The sequence below is a fragment of the Macaca fascicularis genome, chromosome 13 (genome assembly GCF_037993035.2).
Source record: "Macaca fascicularis isolate 582-1 chromosome 13, T2T-MFA8v1.1".
Lineage (NCBI taxonomy): Eukaryota > Metazoa > Chordata > Mammalia > Primates > Cercopithecidae > Macaca > Macaca fascicularis.
Genome location: NC_088387.1, coordinates 53,519,877 through 53,532,555, shown reverse-complemented (window position 1 = coordinate 53,532,555; position 12,679 = coordinate 53,519,877). Strand labels below are relative to the sequence as shown.

The 12,679-nt window shown below is 43.0% G+C and overlaps 1 protein-coding gene across 2 annotated transcripts in view; it reads left to right on the top strand.

Moving 5' to 3' along the window:
* Nucleotides 1-11,057, top strand: part of PLEK (pleckstrin) — a 56,894-nt gene extending 45,837 nt beyond the window's left edge. For both annotated transcript variants that reach the window (XM_065527012.2, XM_005575708.5), the window contains exons 6-9: nucleotides 1,240-1,344; nucleotides 6,413-6,496; nucleotides 7,353-7,422; nucleotides 8,980-11,057. In XM_065527012.2, the coding sequence (XP_065383084.2) occupies nucleotides 1,240-1,344; nucleotides 6,413-6,496; nucleotides 7,353-7,422; nucleotides 8,980-9,116 (396 nt within the window). In that variant the 3' untranslated portion in view covers nucleotides 9,117-11,057. The remainder of the gene's footprint in view (nucleotides 1-1,239; nucleotides 1,345-6,412; nucleotides 6,497-7,352; nucleotides 7,423-8,979) is intronic.
* Nucleotides 11,058-12,679: the final 1,622 nt, after the last annotated feature.

Below are 12,679 nucleotides of genomic sequence, written 5' to 3'. Positions count from 1 at the left end.
CACACCCAGCTAATTTTCCTATTTTTAGTAAAGACAGGGTTTCACCATGTTGGCCAGGCTGGTCTCGAACTCCTGACCTCAAGTGATCCACCCGCCTCTGCCTCCCAACTATCTATTCTTATTCTAAGCAGTAATTCATTTATAAAACTGTCTTAGACCCTAGTCCATGGCAAGCATTCTCTAAGACAAGAAGATACAGCCATATAGACAAGCGTGCTGGGGGGACAGGCAAAAGTCCCACCCTCCTGCAACTTCCTTTCCAGAGGGGAAGCTATAAATCACAGGTTTGATGTGTTAGGTGCATTGTTCCAAATGTACATTAAAACATGTGACTCTTAATTCAAAATGTGTCCATAGATGTCACTTCCTGCAGTCATCTTGTGTACCTCCCACAGTATGCTTACCCAGGATTGGGAAACACTGTATTATACAATGTCAACCTATTCTTAGGCCACCTGAGAAATTCAGCAATGGTGGATTTCTTGGGGGATTTTGGCAGTTTTGTTTCTATTTTGGATCAGAGCACAGAAGTTAGGAAGTTGCCTAAGAGAACCATCCTTCTTATAAACATGAAGTGAACACCCTAGAGAGTTTCATTTCACTTTAGGGGAAGTTCCACAGTCTGTTTCTGTTTTTTTTTCTTCGGTCCTTTGATCTGGCCATTTACAGCCATTTCAATGCAGGATTCTAAAAATACCCATCACAGTGGCTCCTCTTCCTCGGTCTGATTCATCATCCACTTTTGCTGAGCAAGTCCCAATTCCCTCATAACCTCAGGGGAAGAGGCTGGACACGTGCTTTCACTTTTCTCCAAGAGGGGCCTCAGTGGCTAATGTTGAGCTGGTGATAGTATTGTGAATGAGAAATTAGCCTGTCCTGCTTTCAAGGATGTGACTGTGATATCCCAAGAGAAGGAAGGCTTTGAAGGCAGACATGTGCCTGGTTAAGAAGATGGAGCTAAAGTTAGTATACAGCTTGGGAAACCCTCCAGAATAAAAGGATATTGACAAAATCACACCTGAGTGGAGGCAAGAAAGGAACAACCCCTGAAACAAGTAAAAGGAGGAGGAGAAACTCGCTTATCAAGGACCTTTGAAGTTCAGATTGGGATGTACACAGGAATGGAGGAAAATGAGGAGGCTGCCCTTATGGCTGGAGGGGAGGGGGGAAATGGAGATGGCACAAGTCGCAATGTGCCAAAGACTGGCGACGTCAGCTTGCTGTTTGATTTCCCAACAGCCAGACAGTGGGTTCTTCTGTGAAGAGAATTCCAGTGATGATGATGTGATTCTGAAAGAAGAATTCAGAGGGGTCATTATCAAGCAGGGATGTTTACTGAAGCAGGTGAGTGGCCACCACTGCTCCCGTTTAGCCTTCTCCCTTTACAAGGTCCTTTTTGTTTCTAAGTTACCCAGTGACTTTTGGTTTGTTTGGTTAATAGTCAAGCAGAAAATGAAACTCATGGAGTGAAAGACGGATGAGTAGCTCTGTAGATATGAAAGTGGCTTTAGGTCAGGAAGATTGAGTTTGACAGGGCAGAAGATGTCCCTGCAAGTAGGAAAATGCCTCTTTTATCCATATCATAGTGAAAAAAAGATGTTTCAAGAAAAATATGGCCGGAGGAGATAAATTGTCTAAGAGATGGCATCCAAAAGACAAAGCTGTCCCATGGTAAAAGTACTTCCATTTTACCTGTCCCTCCTCCCTTCAAAACAACCAGGAAAACAGGAACAGGCCACGCCCAGAAGAGGAACAGAGTACACCACTGAGAGCAGAGAAGAGTCATTCCAGTCTGTGGGCAGGGCACGGCAAGACCGAAACCCGGGCGTGCAGAGGCCAGTTCACAGGAACAGCAGGCAAAAGTCAAATGCAGATTGAGGGAATGGACAGAGTCCTGGGGGGATGTCCAGGTGTCCAAAGGTACAGGCCACCATCAGTCTTGGAGGCAAGGGCTGGGGAGTGCTGAGGAGCCCCAGTCGGTTACCAGGTGCCAGAGCCTATGATGCCAAGAGGTAAGAGATAGACAGGGGCCAAGATGACTGAGGAAGCCAGGGCCAGCACCTGGTGGAGGAAGTCGCAGGAAGACATGAGAATATTCAGGGGGAAGCTAGTTGATACTAGTACAAGGCATCTTAGAGGCCAAGGCTGCTTTGCAGGACCAAGGTCTTGCCTTCCTGGCTGCACTGTGAGCTGCCTTAAAAGCGCTGCTCAGTATATAATGGAGAGAATCGGTTACCATCAGGAGATTTCCACGTACTGTCTATAGGCTCCATGGGACTCGGGGATTTGATTTACTTCATGTTAGGACCCTGAATGTCCATCTTAGTGATTAATGGAATGGGCAAGGAGGGAAGAACCAGAGAAGAGCCCATATTTACATTTATAAAGAGGGACTCTGGGCTGGGCTAGCTGAAAGGAGGTGTAGGTATGGATTTTGAGTTTCACTGGGGGAAGTGGGACATTCGAATGGAAAAATTACCTTCACATCAGGTTTTAAGAGAACAGTATCCTAAGAAATATATGGCAAGGATTTATAAAGAATTCATGGACTATTGTAATATTTTTGATGACAGGGTGACCAGCGGGCTAGATTAAAGGAAAGGCGTGGGGCAGGGCCAGCCTTACACCGGGAAGGCTCGGGCAGTTGCCCATGGACAGTTTGCCTGCTGTTGCTTTCTCGTTGCTTCTGACAAACATTCCTATGTTCCTGGTTCTTTGATTGCAGGTGCTGGAATGTGGCTATTAAGCAAGAACAGTAACTTGGGAGAAAGCAAGAACAGTAACTTGGGAGGGAATTTCCTTATTTTGTTGATTTCTTCCATCATTCTATATTGTTATCAGCTATTTCTTGAATTAGTTGATTGGACAAGCCCTAATCTAGAATGGGGCTCTTGGAAAGCCAAGGAAGAAGGTTAATAAAGAGTAGATAAAGTTGGACTGGAGCCATGTCTCAGTGAAGCAGCCCAGTAGGAGACCTGGGATGGTCAAAACCTGTGTGTAGGTAATGGTGGCTCGAGGTATTTTGAAGACAATAGGGACAAGGATTGAACTTACGTGTTTTCCTTTGCCTTCCTTTGCCTGGCCTTTGATAGGTACAATTTTGCCTTAGCTAGCTTAGTTGGTGCACATTTGAATATCCCAGGGAACTGTTAAAACTGCATGCCAGGCCAATTAAATCAGAGCCTCTGGATTTTTACAGCTCCCAGTTGATTCTGATGTGCAGCCAAGGCTGAGAACCACTGAGCCAGCCTTTTTCTTAAAAGCGAATTTATTCTATTATCAGTATACAAGTTAAATAGTCTTTCTTAGAAGCTTCCTTTTTATGTGAAGAAAACAGATATCTATGTGCATTCAGGAATTTTGTTCTTTTCCAATATTCTTTCCTCTGAATTTTATTTTATTTTTCAGGGAATGGGGAGCAAAAACCTTTTCAATTTGAATTGACACTTCCCCTTGATGTTTCTAATCTCTTAGCTCAGTGGTTAGTAACCATGGTTTACATCAAAATCACCCAAGGGAATTCTCAGAATTTTAAAACTTTGTTTTAAAATCCAAAAGTAAGCCTCCCTGGTGTTTGCTGCTGGGAGTTAGCCACGATTAACCTTATAGAAGCCTTGTTATAATGAAAAAGGACACCTGTGCTCCACACCTCACAGATAGGAAGTAGCTGTGGCCTACTGGAGGCCATCACCCCTGCCCCATTATTTCCACTTTTCTCATCCCAGGATAAATAATCTTACTTGGCAACAAGTTTGAGGACGAATGATCTTAGATTACATTCAATATAATCCCTTTTTATGTAATTGCTTCTGCTATAATAATGAATAAAGTATCTGCTTGTTTAATTCTCAACCACATTTAGATTCCTTGAGGGAGAGGAACAATGTGTTATATATGCTTCTCTTGTATCTGCTGCAGAGTTCAGCATCCTTCTTGATTTATCATAGGCAATGAACACGTGGGGAGCTAGTTAAGTCAAATATAAGTAGATGACTTTGACAGTTCAGTGGCAACTCTTGGAAATCCGAGGCATACAAGCATTTCTTAATATTCCTTAGAAAATACTCATTAAGTGAAAGATGACCAGAAATGTACCACTAACATCCAACTCTTCAGTGTGTCACATTGTGATGTCAGTGAGGGCTTAAAGGGAATATGGTGGTTGGGCAACATTGGCTGATTTCACATCCTCTTGTTGCCTTCCTCTTCCATTGACTCATAATAAGTTGGTGATTGTCCAGCAATTGCGCAATACAGCATGATATGTGTGTCTGTCAGTGAAGAGGAAACGGTATGGGGTGGCAACTTTTGTGTCGTTATTCTGAAGGGCAACATTACTTAAGGCAAAGAGCAGCAATGTATACTTTTGGAAGTCGATGCTTTGCAAAAGCCATTTTGGACATGATATAGCAGGTAGGAATATTTTCTGTCCTTGCATATGACTCTGCAGGGGTTCCAGCTCCATCCTTCAGGAAGCAGAAAGTTCTTTGGAAATGAGTTCCTTCACCAAATGTTTCGCTAAAAAACTTAGGCCCATTTCTGAAAGCTTCCTTGAAGCTCCTCTGGATTTATAAAGGAGGCACTGTTTGCTAAAACCACACACGTTTTACTGCTTTCAGCACAAGTACAATGAAAAATGTTGGAAAATTTGTATACATGCTTGCCAATATGTGGTGGTTTAAAAATTACAAACAAGGCCGGGTGCGGCGGCCCACGCCTGTAATCCCAGCACTTTGGGAGGCCGTAGGCGGGTGGATCATGAGGTCAGGAGATCGAGATCATCCTGGCTAACACAGTGAAACCCCGTCTCTGCTAAAAATACAAAAAATTAGCCGGGCGTGGTGGCGGGCGCCTGTAATCCCAGCTACTCAGGAGGCTGAGACAGGAGAATGGCATGAACCTGGGAGGCGGAGCTTGCAGTGAGCCGAGATCACACCACTGCACTCCAGCCTGGGCGATGAGCAAGACTCCATCTCAAAAAAAAAAAAAAAAAATTACAAATAATATTCCTTGTATTGGCAAGATAGAAACCATGTATCTTTTAATATAATATTATTTTTGGCTTCTGGAGTTAAGTTATTTGAATTTTCTGTGGGAAATCATAGAGTCAGGTTTACCGTGACAGTTTAAAATCTGCTATGCACTAATGGAAATAACTTGGCAACTCATGGCAAGTACAAACAGATATGAAGCAGCTGCTGTATGCCAGGCACTGTGGCCCTGGGGAGCAAAGATAAGCAAGACACAAATTCCGCCCTTAAAACTCAGTCTAGACAATGTCAGTGTTTAATTCTATTGGGAAAGGACAAGTCGTCACCTTCTTTCTTCTTCTTTCTTCCTTCCTCTTTCCTTCCTCCTACCTTCCTCCCCCTTTTCTCCTCCTCCTCCTCCTCCTTCTTCTTTCTCCTCCTTCTCCTCTTCCTCCTCTTCTTCTTCCTTCTTTGTCATGTCTGTTATAGGAACATGCATTTCCACTCCTACTGCAACTACCTAAGATTTAGTTCCTAATAATTTTACGGCTGGATCGTTGTGATCCTTCCCTAATGAATTCTTTCTTTCTTATTATCTTTTTCCTGGCTTTCCTTTAATCTAGCCAGCTGGTCCATCCTGTGCTTTGTCACCATATTAATCTTCTTAAATATAATTGTCATTCTTTCACTTCCTACTCAAAAGCCATCAACAACAAACCCTGCATTTTATTTCCACTGAATCCCTGTCCACTTTTCCCACCTTGCCTCTGTTGCTCTTCACAAACCCTACATTCTAGCCAGACTGGTCTTATTCAGCAATACCTGAGTATGTCTTTTGCATTCCCACCTCTGCTCTTGTGTTGTCAATTGTCCTCCTACCCACCTTATCTTGCCCATCTAAATCCTGCATCCCACATGGATAAGTGCAGATCTTTATGAGGCTTTCTTTGATATCCAAAACCCACAATCACACATTTCTTACTTAATGCCTTTGGGATCCATTATCTGTACCAATTATTTGATTTGGGCATTTGCTACTTTATATTTCAACATAAGTCATAAACTCTTTAAAGATTTTTTAAATCTTAAAACTTTTTTAAATCTTAAAAAATCATAAACTCATCTTAAGCCTCTTTATTCCCCCTACATTACCTAACATAGTACATTGTACTCAATACTGCCTTATATCATACTAAAGCTGGAAGACAATAATTAGAAATAATTCAATCCACCTCTTTGATCTAATAACATCCAAATTATTAATTGGCTGTAGCACTATCTCCCTGACAAAGACCTAGGCTGGGGTATTGTTATCCTGGAGTTAGTATTTCATTTTCTCTTTCTTTTCTCAATTCAGCAAATAATTATCCTGTAGGTATTGTATGTGCAGAGTGATGCTGGGAATTCACCATCCTTTCTTTTGATGTTGATCCTGGATACAGGGGCATAGGAGGAAAAACTGGAAAGTGAGGAAGTTCATCCTGAGAGAAGACCCTGCCTACCTGCACTACTACGACCCTGCTGGGGTAAGATCCTGTGGTTCCTACATCCATTCAAGTAAATAAATCCACTTCATTTATAATCGGGGCTTCCTATTCCCCCTCTACTCTGTTGATATCCCCTTTTTCTCTTTACTGGCCCACTTTTTTTTTCTCCCATTCTCCTCTACCTTTTTCTATCTACTTTCAATGCAAAGATCTGAGATCTTGGGCCTCTGAGGTCAGTATAAGCTTAGGGATGGAACAAAATATCACTATATTGTAATTTATTTGGTCAACTCAACATATTGTTTCCCCAGTCTGATATTTTCAGGGGAATGAAATCAGTCCATGGTTTAATATGTATAAAGGTGATAATTCCTCATCCAGATCAACTTGGAAGAGGGTATGAAATCCAGCAATTTGGGTTGTTGATTGTTGAAGAGGGCTTTTTCCACCGTAAAATGAACCACTTTGAAAGCATGAAGACAACTCTGGGTAGGGTGCTCAGCCTCTGCTTGTAGCACTGGGCTATTTGACTTCCCCTTGATGGTTATATTGCTGCATCAGGTGCATGGGACCAAAGAGCTCTGGAAACATGTAGCTCTTTTTTGGTGGGATACAGTGACCTGAGCGTCACCACCTCTCCTGTCACTTTTCTCTAGATTGAAGTCCAGATTGACTTGCATTTTCTCATCCAGCCTCCTAGGCCCACTGAAGCAGGGTGTGGAGGATCTGGGAGGACCCTAGATTTGGAAGCAGTTTTCTTTAATCTCCTTCTGCTCTTACTTATTTTGGGGACCCTGATGTATACCAGAGTGAGTCTGGCTTTTTCACCAAGAGGATGAGGTCTGTCTGTATGCTGTATTTTGGAAACATAGCAAACAACTCCTTTCTTCTTTAGGCAGAAGATCCCCTGGGAGCAATTCACTTGAGAGGCTGTGTGGTGACTTCAGTGGAGAGCAACTCGAATGGTAAGATGAATTTCTGTGTGAGAGAGGTGTGTCCGCTCAGACTCCCCTCCCACACCTGGACATCCTGGGCCAACATTAATCAATCAATTAATTAATCAGGATAAGCAGGAATGGGCCAGGCATGGTGGCTCACACCTTTAATCCTAGCACTTTGGGAGGCTGAGGAGGGCAGATCACTTGTAGTCAGGAGTTCGAGACCAGCCTGGCTAACCTGGTGAAACCCTGTCTCTACTAAAAATACAAAAATTAGCTGGGTGTCGTGGCACATGCCTGTGAATCGTTTGAACTTGGCAGGTTGCAGTGAGCTGAGATTGTGCTACTGCAATCCAGCCTGGGTGACAGAGCAGTACTCTGTCCCCCTCCCCCACTGCCAAAAAAAAAAAAAAGAAAAAGAAAAAAGAAAAGAAAAGAAAAGAAAAAAAAATAGCAGGAATGAATTTCCTGTCTGAAAACCTTGGAGAAACCAAGAGTTATTTTTTGTCTCCAAACTGCTGTCCAGGCTGTCCAGGCCTTGGGGAGTTGGATGGCTTTGTGGATGCCTCAAGCAAGTCCATAAGCAATGCTGGGAAAACTCCATCACTTCACAATGGCTTAGAAGAAGAGCAATGAAGGGGTTGTACTAGAGGACCCCAGACCACAAGGCTATGATTTGGTGCATGGAATAACCACGTGGGTGTAGTTTGACTTCTCAGGTGCTGAGGACAAATGGTATATCTGGGGAGATGTGGTTTTGACATCCCATACCCTGGTTTTGTCCTGACATTTTGGTTTGTAGTATGATAAAGGCTGACAGGAAAACATCATGATTGCAAATGCCTAGAGTTTAACTGTGCCTGAATTTGCCCACCTCCACTCCCACCACCTAGAATTATACTTTGGTTTTGGGGCAGAGAGCATGCTGGTTCTTTATTTGATTTGTGATGTTTTAAGCCTTGTCACAGTATTGACCAGGTTATTGCCTTTTAGTCTTCAGCAGAACTCTGACTTAGCCCTTGATGCAAAACAGTTCAGGTTATACTTGTGGTACTATTGGTAGGTCTGGCTTTGTGTATGTATGTAAACATATATATACACACACACACACATATTATAAATATAAATATATAAATGTATATTATAAATATAAATCTATATTAACAGAAAGACAGGTAGATAGATAGATATCAGGAGCAACCCTTGATTTATATTATGAGCAGAGGGAAGGTACCCATTAGGAACTATTAGAGGTTACTCATTAAACACTGTTGCTATACCAAGGTGAGAAATTTAGTTTGCCTGTAAACTATGAAAGAAAATGTTTCTCCTTAAGTGTTTTACCTGTTTCTTAAAAATACATATACACACACAATCATACTGTGTATCTACTGTATCAATACTATACATATAACTGTGCAATGAATTATTCTATAATCATACCTTGTTTGTATGTTTGAAAGCCACATAGTCAATTTCCTTAGAACACGAAGAAAACAGAGATTTCGTGGCTTGCAGAGAAGGGTGGACCAAGTGGTCTTTCTGATGCCCGTGTGTGCTACCATTCTCCTTCTCTTTCCCCAGGCAGGAAGAGTGAGGAAGAGAACCTTTTTGAGATCATCACAGCAGATGAAGTGCACTATTTCTTGCAAGCGGCCAGCCCCAAAGAGCGCACAGAGTGGATCAAAGCCATCCAGGTGGCCTCCCGAACTGGGAAGTAAAGACACTCCTGCATTCCTCCTCCCCTCCTGCGGGAAGCCCACGGACAAGCTCAGTCCAGGACCTGTCCACTTCCGTGACAAATCAACGGGAAAGAGCCCAGGGGTGGGAAGTTTTCATGTGCAGGGGGGCTGAATGTAACTCATCACGTGGCGCACAAGCTTCCCCTGCATCCTATTGCTCACTGCAGCCGCTCCGCCCCTCTCCATGACCCCCAAGCAGATAGAACAAGCTGTGCAGCCTCAGTAGGCTGCTTGCCCTCTCCAGGCCTCAGGGCCTCTTCTGGAAAATGAAGAAATTCAACTAGGAGATTCCTGAGGTTCCCCCAGCTTAAAAAAAAAAAAAAAAAAGTCTCCCCTGTGATTCTAACACTCACAGAAGTGAAAGCGTATCTAGTTGATCTGCTGGTGTCCTTCCTTGGCTAAGTCTTGGCCTTCGGTTATCTTGAAATGCACCAGAACCGGAGCCAAGGCTTCCCTCTGAAACTGTTGCTGATCTGTAGTACCAGGAAGAAACCTCTTTTGTTCTCTTCTACTTGCTCTTGGCCTCAAGATCGTGTAACAAAACGAAGGAGAGCTCTCTTCTTTCTTCCTCATCCTACTCAAAAACTTCCCGAGAGCAGTGGTGGCTTTGAGGGTTTTGGCTTCTATTACTTTTCACAGCCTGGAAAGTTGTGTCTTCTGGGAAAGAGACCCGGGGAGGCCAGGAGTAGCTGAGGGTCTTTTCTGTGCCCTGAAGCCGCCCAGAGGAGGCCTATTCCACCCTGGGTTGAGGCTGATCTGAGAGGGTCTCCCTTTGTTCCTTTCTGGCGCATTTCTCTAACGTTTATTACAATTAGGAGGGGGACCCCACATCTGTGAGATTCTGTTTCAGTTGAGGTTTACAGAAAAAAAAAAGTGGTCAGATGGGTTCCCCCCATGGGTGAGAGCCCTGGGCAACTGCCTGATGAGTGTGTCTTCCGGCAGCTGCAGGAAGTGGAGGGGCTGAACTACCAGCCAGCTCGCTGGATGATGGGTTAATTCAACAACTGCACTGAAAGGACTCAGAGCCACGCAGAACCTCTGAGAGGGACTGTTAGCATTGCGCAGCATCTTCAGTTCTCCAGTTAATGATATTCTGTTTGTGCCTCGGCTTTAAGCACAAGTAGCAGCAGCTCCTGCTTGAGTTCTGAGGGCATCGTGGCCCTATGATTAACCAGAGTGATCTAACCTAGACTAAAATTGGGAACTTGTGTGCAATTTTTGACCTGACCACTAACTAGTGTGATTCTTCTCCAAGACTGAGAAAGGCAGCACCCATTGAAGCAGATATGTGTGTGAAAGTATATTTTTCTTTTTTTTTTTTTGAGACGGAGTCTCTCTCTGTAGCCCAGGCTGGAGTGCAGTGGCCGGATCTCGGCTCACTGCAAGCTCTGCCTCCCGGGTTTACGCCATTCTCCTGCCTCAGCCTCCTGAGTAGCTGGGACTACAGGCGCCCGCCACCTCGCCCGGCTAGTTTTTTTTTTGTATTTTTTAGTAGAGACGGGGTTTCACGGTGTTAGCCAGGATGGTCTCGATCTCCTGACCTCGTGATCCGCCCGTCTCGGCCTCCCAAAGTGCTGGGATTACAGGCTTGAGCCACCGCACCTGGCCGAAAGTATATTTTTCAATTCCAGATTTTTAATTTTAAGGCCCCAGGAAAGAAAGGAGAGTAGAACCTTTTTCCTCATTTTATCAACTCTTCTCTTGCCCTCCCTCAATTCCCCTGTAACATTCCTGAGGCTGTTCCTACTCCTAGATGGTTTTATCAATAGCCTAGAGGTAAAGAACTGTCTTTTTCTCTGATTCTTTAATAAATTGTCTTTATAGAATGTGCACAAGTTTTTCTACACTCAGTGTTAAAGTATTTATTAATGGGAAGTCAACTTAATGTTTTGAAATAAATATATGACTCTGTTTAATGCATTTTTGGTGTGATGACTCTGTTTTCCCTTCTATTGATAACTCTCCCCTCTGGCCGGGCATGGTGGCTCATGCCTGTAATCCCAACATTTGAGGGGCCAAGGCGGGTGGATCACTTGAGATCAGGAGTTCGAGATCAGCCTGGCCAACATGGTGAAACCCCATCTCTACTAAAACAAACAAACAAACAAATGACTCTCCTTTCTTACAACTCAGTTTTATTTACTAAGGGTAACACTATCTTTTATTTTTCATCATCACAATAGCTTTATGATTCTTTTTTGTTATTATACTTTAAGTTCTGGGGTACATGTGCACAACATGCAGGTTTGTTACATAGGTATACATGTGCCTTGTTGATTTGCTGCACCCATCAACTCATCATTTACATTAGGTATTTCTCCTAATGCTATCCCTCCCCCAGTTCTCCACCCCCAAACAGACCCCAGTGTGTGATGTTCCCCTCCCTATGTCCATGTGTTCTCATTGTTCAGTTCCCACTTATGAGTGAGAACATGTGGTGTTTGTTTTTCTCTTTTTGTATTAGTTTGCTGAGAATGATGGTTTGCAACTTCATCCATGTCCCTGCAAAGGACATGAACTCATCCTTTTTTATGACTACATGGTATTCCATGGTGTATATGTGCCACATTTTCTTTATCCAGTCTATCATTGATGGGGATTTGGGTTGGTTCCAAGACTTTGCTCTTGTGAAGATTGCTGCAATAAACCTACGTGTGCATGTGTCTTTATAGTAGAATTATTTATAATCTTTGGCTATATACCCAGTAATAAGATTGCTGTGTCAAATGGCATTTCTAGTTCTAGATCCGTGAGGAGTCGCCACAGTCTTCCACAATGGTTGAACTAATTTACACTCCCACCAACAGTGTAAAAGTGTTCCTCTTTCTCCACATCCTCTCCAGCCTCTGGTGTTTCCTGACTTTTTAATGATCAACCTTCTAACTGGGGTAAGATGGTATCACATTGTGGTTTTGATTTGCTTTTCTCTAATGACCAGTGATGATGAGGATTTTTTCGTAAGTTTGTTGACTGCATAAATGTCTTCTTTTGAGAAGTGTCTCTTCATATCCTTTGCCCATTTTGTGATGGGATTGTTGGTTTTTTTCTTGTACATTTAAGTTCTTTGTAGATTTTGGATATTAGCCCTTTGTCAGATCCATAGATTGCAAAAATTTTCTCCCAATCTGTAGGTTGCCTGTTCACTCTGATGTTAGTTTCTTTTGCTGTGCAGAAGCTCCTTAGTTTAATTAGATCCCATTTGTCTGTTTTGACTTTTGTTGCCATTGCTTTTGGTGTTTTAGTCATGAAGTCTTAGCCCATGCTTATGTCCTGAATGGTATTGCCTAGGTTTTCTTCTAGGGATTTTATGGTTTTATGTCTTGCATTTAAGCCTTTAATCCATCTTGAGTTAATTTTTGTATAAGGTGTAAGGAAGGGATCCAGTTTCAGCTTTCTGCGTATGGCTAGTCAGTTTTCCCAGCACCATTTATAAAATAGGGAATCCTTTTCCCATTGCTTGTTTTTGTCAGGTTTGTCAAAGAGCAGATGGTTGTAGATGTGTGGCATTATTTCTGAGGCCTTTGTTCTGTTCCATTGGTCTA